The sequence below is a fragment of the Austrofundulus limnaeus genome, unplaced genomic scaffold (genome assembly GCF_001266775.1).
Source record: "Austrofundulus limnaeus strain Quisiro unplaced genomic scaffold, Austrofundulus_limnaeus-1.0 Scaffold301, whole genome shotgun sequence".
In the NCBI taxonomy this organism is placed as follows: domain Eukaryota; kingdom Metazoa; phylum Chordata; class Actinopteri; order Cyprinodontiformes; family Rivulidae; genus Austrofundulus; species Austrofundulus limnaeus.
In genome coordinates this window covers 383,752-390,153 of record NW_013952703.1, presented here as the reverse complement: position 1 = coordinate 390,153, position 6,402 = coordinate 383,752, and the positions used below count along the sequence as shown (strand labels likewise).

The 6,402-nt window shown below is 37.6% G+C and overlaps 1 protein-coding gene across 2 annotated transcripts in view; it reads right to left on the bottom strand.

Annotated features, from left to right (window-relative positions):
* Positions 1-652: 652 nt before the first annotated feature.
* The window catches only part of LOC106526952 (low density lipoprotein receptor adapter protein 1-A), a 42,327-nt gene continuing 36,577 nt past the window's right edge, over positions 653-6,402 (bottom strand). Inside the window, exon 9 of one of the 2 annotated variants that reach the window (XM_014021692.1) lies at positions 653-1,520. In XM_014021692.1, coding sequence (XP_013877146.1) covers positions 1,382-1,520 — 139 coding nt within the window. In that variant the 3' untranslated portion in view covers positions 653-1,381. The remainder of the gene's footprint in view (positions 1,521-6,402) is intronic. The other variant, XM_014021693.1, reaches the window with a different exon arrangement.

Sequence of the window (6,402 nt, the reverse complement as noted above, 5' to 3'; positions counted from 1 at the left end):
TAGTCCAGGTTTGAAGAGTCTAGGTGTTGTGGTTTTGGAACATGACCAGGTCTAGTGTGGTCCAGATGCACAAAAATGATAAAAAGCAAATTTTGCTGAAGTTTCACAAATCAGAAAAAGCTTTCACAAATCCCAAACTAAGTTTTAATTATTCTGCTATTGGTGAAGAACAATCTAGTCCAGGTTTGAAGAGTCTAGGTATTTTACTTTTTAAACTAGAGCAGATTAAATATGCTGAAGGTAGTGAAAAATTAGTTGTAATCGCCCTTTAGTCATTTCCCGAATCGGAAGCTGGAATCGGAAGCTAACTTTTCAGCTTCGTGAGGTACACTGTGTCAAAAGACCTGACAGAAATTAAACAAGCTAAACGAATCAATAACTGACTGTCAATATACAGAAAAATGTTAGCAATAATTTTAGCTGTACAGTCAATAACTGTGTAAACTGTAAACTGTCAATATTGTGGAATAACAGTACATGAACAGAACATGTAATATTAATATGTAAAAGATATGAAAGACAGAATAGACATGAAGGAGGAATTCAGAATGATTAAAGAAACATTTAATATAACTTACTACGGAAATATTCAGGAAGCTAAGCATTCACATTTGAATTAGATTCTTCAAGAAAACAAAGTTAATTAAGAGAATATGATTGTAGAAACATTTTTTTATTAAGTATGGAAAAGAATTAAACAAAAGATAAGAGTCAGAAAATATAAAAAAATTATTTTAAGTACCAGTCAATACCAGTCAATACAAACAGTACAGTAAACATTAAGCATTCGGACCCACACTCCATTGTTTGCTAACTGCCAATAAAATATACGAAGAAGAAGACATCAGTGTAGTGCCTCTCAGGATGGAGTTCCGTTTCTAAGCTGTTGCATAGCTTTTTTTCCCTCACTGTGGTCATCTTTTATCAGACAAATCCCGGCGGGGTTAAACAGCAGCGGATTTGTCCCACTGCAAAGAAGAGGGTAATTTCATGGATGGATGGATAGGCCCAAATACATTTATTAAATACAATAATTATTGTATATCTGGCAACGCCGATGTGGATGTTCTTGCCACCCAGTGGCACAGAATGACTACCTCAGCATTTTTGTTACTATGTCTGAACAGAGAAAAATATCTGTTTAATATTACTACAACATATGATGTGCTTTGGTGTGTAGGACCAGCAAGCTGAGCTGTTTCCATCCAAAAATAAAAACTGGTAAAAATGCTACAAGCCACTTGGTTTCAGAGTCCAACAATTATTTCCTTGTGAGTTTTTTCCTGTCTCATTAAATATAAACTGTCATGTTTTTTTGATGGAAGACGACCACATTGCTTGTATTTTGTTGCTGGTGTCACTCTCTGCTGTGCAGTGACAATCAAAAGCCTGAGACATGGTCCAGATAGGAGCTAAAACTAGTGGAAACACTGATGCTGTCCCAGTCTGGTTCACTGATCCAGTCTTCAGGCATCAACCCAACGTCCAAGACCTGGGGGTTAGTACGTGACACGGCCAGTCTGACAGGATGGAAGAGTAAAAAGACAGGGTATGAAAATTAATTAAAACCTTTTTGGGATCATTTTCTGATCAATACAAAATGTATATATAAAAAAATTATAAAAAATAACCATTTTTTGTACAGACAAATAAATTAGGTTATAGAAATATAAAATACAGTACAGAGAGAGGGGAAAAAGTCCGTTCCCTTTTAACTCAAACTAGGGTTTTAAATATCAGGTCATAATAAAAATGGTATTTTTTCACGTTCTAAAATTACATCAATCTAACCTCAAGTGTAGAAAAACACAACAGATTCCACCATATCATTATATCTCACATAAAAGGTCAAATTAAAGCACAGCTGAATTAAATGGAACAATGAAAACTACGTCTGCCCCATGATCCAGCAGCTCCTTTAGCAGCAGTAACTTTAAGTACGTAGTTATTTTCTGTAGGACTCCATCAGTCTCTCACAAGGTCATGGAATAATTTTGGCCCACTCTTCTTTACAGCATTGCTTCAGTTCTTTGATGTTTGAAGACATTTGTTTCTGTGAGGCTCTTTTATTTCACACAAAGTCTTGACTTTTGCTGAATCTTTTCAACACCTTGATTCTTTTCATTTTTGCCGATTCTGTTACAGATTAGTAGCCAGGTTTGGTATTGTCCTGTTGCAGAAACTGAGGTTGTGTAAGGTTGTGAAACCCAGAATGCAGGCAGGACACAGAATTAAAAAATAGCTGGTTTTATTAACCAGAACGAGGCAGTCAAAATTACTTACTAAACCTCTGGAAAACACTGGGAGGCACAAGACAACTAAGACAATATCATGTACAATGCTGGAGTACCAGACAAAAGGAGAGATTAGAATATATAGAGATGCTAATGAGCTAAATGACAAACAGCTGACTGAGAGACAAACAGGACTAGGTGAAGACAGAAACACAGAGGAATGACAAAACATAGAAGGGTTCAGAGAAGATAAAACTAAGAAATATGCAGATCTCAATAGGAACCAGTTTAGTCCAAGCTTCAGCTGTCAGACAGATGGCCTCAAATTTGTCTTTAGATAACTGTGGTCTACAGACAGGACCGGCACCCAGTGGCGCAAAAAGTGGGTATGCACTGTATGCAATACATGGGGCGCTGCATTAGAGGGGGTGCCAAAACGGTGTGGGGATTTTTTTTTCTAGTCGGCATTTTCTAATAACAGCTGTTTGTGCATGTATGAAATGATCAATAACAGAAGAAAGGCACTGATTAGGCGCCCATGAAAACCCCTTCAGATTGTTACTTGTATAATGAGCCTCAAAAATATGTAATTTGCGCAAAACAATCTTTATAAATCACATGCGGGTGGAGATGGGAGGTGGCAGGCCGGCGGGCAGCAGCCACGTGCGGGGGTGGAGGGTGCAGGCGTACTGTCGGGGATGTACTAACTTTGATTTTGGAATCCTTTTAATGAAGTTATGCACATGACCTGTAGGTTTCTTAAGGTTTTTTTCTAATGACTTAAATAAGTGAATGATCCGAGATTGAAATTTTTTATAACTCCAGATATGCCGTATATGGAGGATCGATTTGTGAAAATAAGGTCCAAAATGGAATTACATGTCTTGCCAAATCTTGTTGGTACTTTAACTGTTGAAGCCCTAAGTTTATAGACATTGCTTTCAGGCCTTTGGAAGTTTTATCAGCCCAATTCATTTTGATATCACCAAGAAACACAAACTCTTTTGATTTTATGCCTTTTATAATGTCAGTGAGCTGCGCTAAATATTTAGTTGAATTAACACTTGGAGGTTYATAYGTAACAACAACCGTTACTGAAAGGTGATTTGTAAGCTTGATTTCTAATTGCAGAGATTCAGACTCAGTTGACAATTCTATTATAGTGTAAGAAAAATACTTGTTCAATTCGAATGAAGTCAAGATGAAAACAGCATTGTTAAATAAAATGATTTGTGGTAGGAATGAAATCATACAACACCATAATTCTGGAACCTGAGTGAGGTTTATTTGTCACCGGGCTGACAAGGAAAACCACACTGGCCAAAAGCCAGGAAGTACATATTTTTATACATGATTCTTCAATGCCTGAGTTCGCCCCCCACTGACCTACGGCTGAATCACAGGCATTCATCCAATAAACTCAACCTAATGTCATCATAGCGGTTCACTTATGTGTTGTTTATGATTTGGACATGTAACTACTCTATATCAATTAACACATAATAGATTAATAATAGATCAAACATTATAAAAAGGAAATACTAATAATCTAGTTTTATGCTTCTAACATCAGTACTAATCTGTAATAACTATAAATTTCTTCAATAGAATGTGAGTATTTCTTGTGAACATAGACTGCAACACCACCTCCAAGCCTATCAGTACGGTCTCTACGATACAATGAATAATTTTCAACTGAAAGAAACTAATTTGGTATAGCAGGAGTCAGCCATGATTCTGATATAGCCATAACATGTGCTTGTGTCTGAGCAAGTATTACTTTGAATTCATCCAGTTTAGGTACAAGACTTCTCATATTTAAATGACAGATTTTAAAGCCTCTAATTTTATCTAGTTGATTTAGCGTCCCTGGATTTTTTTTAAACAGGAAAATCGCTTTTGCTTTCTTACTGATGWAGTGTTCAGACTTGACATAACAGGAGGTTGTCTAACCTTTTCAGGATATAATATTCCCTGTGTAGACTGTAAGTGAGTTTGGATTTATATAAGATACACCTGTGCACAAACCCAGGTCAAGATAATTATTAATAACATGTATAAAATCCCATAAAATATAAAAAAGTGGACATAAAAACATTTTTATCTGGACCTGGATTAAGTTCAATATTTCCAATGACTAAAAGAATATTAAACAGAAGTCTTAAATGTTGTTTCCGACTGTTTAAAACAGTCTGTTATATCCGTGCCTTTAGCACTGTCTTTTGTCCACTGATGAAAAACAGTAACATAGGCCGAAATTACTATCCGATCAGGTGAGGTTCTGAAGCCGGTCAGTAGCTTGCTGTTCTTTTCTTCGCTGAATGGCGCACACTTCAAGGCTTGAATAACATGGTTCCCACCATGTCAGACACGAGCATGCTCACCAAAACCAGTAGCTCCAGTTTGATCCTCAACCGAAAAACAGGGCACGGCTGATATTGATCCAAATAGGCAACAGGGAAGCTGGCACGCCTCACTTGTTAGATTAGTCGCTCCGTCCCGGCTCCCACCACCACGCGTCCAGGACGGCAAGTCCACCCCAGGCGCTCCGTCCAAACACGAGGGACAATCCGAGGGCCGAGGGACTCCATCCACATCCGCCACTCCACCGAGACATGCCGCAACAGCAGCAAGCCGGAGAAACCAGCCCAACCGGCAAGGTAGATGATAGTTAGGATAACTTATGTTCGATGCTTGTATACACGCCATAGGACGCTTGTGTGCTGTTGTTTTTCGAAAACGATGTCCGTCATTTGCATCTTTGATCTTCCGTTTATGTAGCATACAGAGTAACAACAACACTAAAGCTGAGGTAAATTTGGTCAAAAACAGACCTGCAGATGCCTGTAAAGCCAAATAGGATGTATTTTCCTGCAGCGATACTGCACAGCTACATACATCTGCCGCAACCGCCGCCATCTTGATCATGTGGTCTATTTGAAAATGAGTTTTTGAAAAAATCCGTAAAACATGAAAAAATCCATGAGATTGCTCCATATGTCTGTATGCCTCCAAAATGATGAAAAATCCTTGTAAATTACGGACAATTCATTCAACTTGACACGTATGGGCGACCCTCCCCTTCTTCTCCTCCCCTCCTGTGGCACTTGAGCACGCACCCATTTTGAGAACACGCTCAGGTGTGTTCTTTTTTCTTTTAAAATTGAATCATCGTGCACTTGTCAACATGGAGCTAAAGATGGAGCAGCAGAAAAAAAGCTCTCAGGGVTACAAAATAGAAAACTGAAGAGGGAGAGGGATAAAGATGATGGAGGAATGAAAGACAGCCAGTACCTAAGTTATGTCAGTGTATCAACAGGAGGGTTGTAAATATTCACGTTAGCTTAAGCCTAAAATGACAGGTGGCTGTTGTTGTCCTGCAGCTGTTTGATAAAGCACTGTAAACAGGAGGGTGTCTTTATGACTAATGTCAAGTTCATTTGTGAAATGTTTTTATTTTTACAAAAGGATAATTTTATTAATGTGGGATTCTATGATTTACATATAAAGAATGTTTTCTATTCTTGGTAAACACTTGAAAACCTTGCAAAAAGAATGTTGTTCTACTGAATCACAGCAATTTGATATTCAAGGTGAAATAACAACCATCATTTTTAATTTCTGTGGCTGTTTTTTGTTAAATTATTTTTCAGTCATACTTTTCAGGTTAATAAATATGATTAGAATGAAAATGGACAGATCTAAACAAAAACTGGTTTAAAGCTACAAGCAGGAACAGTGCCACCACACCTCCAGTTTTAGCAAGTCAAGTGTAACCAGGGGCTGTTTCACCAAAGAGAGACAGAAAATACCATCTTTGAATTCATTTATGTTCCATAAAGGATTTTTTTACAGAGCTTTTCATTTTTATTTGCATTTTTTGTGCTAAAAAAGGTTGGAAAAATTGAAAATGTTTATTATTTTTCATAAATATTAGGTAATTTCAAGAGAGGTTCATGTACAGGTGCCTTCAGGCTACTGGAGTTAATGTGTTTTAAACGATTATAATGCAGAGCTGATTAGTTTCTAAGATTTCTATTAAGTATGAGCTAAAGTTTATGCTAACCTGACCACAATTACTCACCATATTCTGGTGACTGATGCACACTTTTACGTCACTGTTTAAATCATTTGTGTGTGTGTGTGTGTGGGGGGGGGGGGGGGGGGG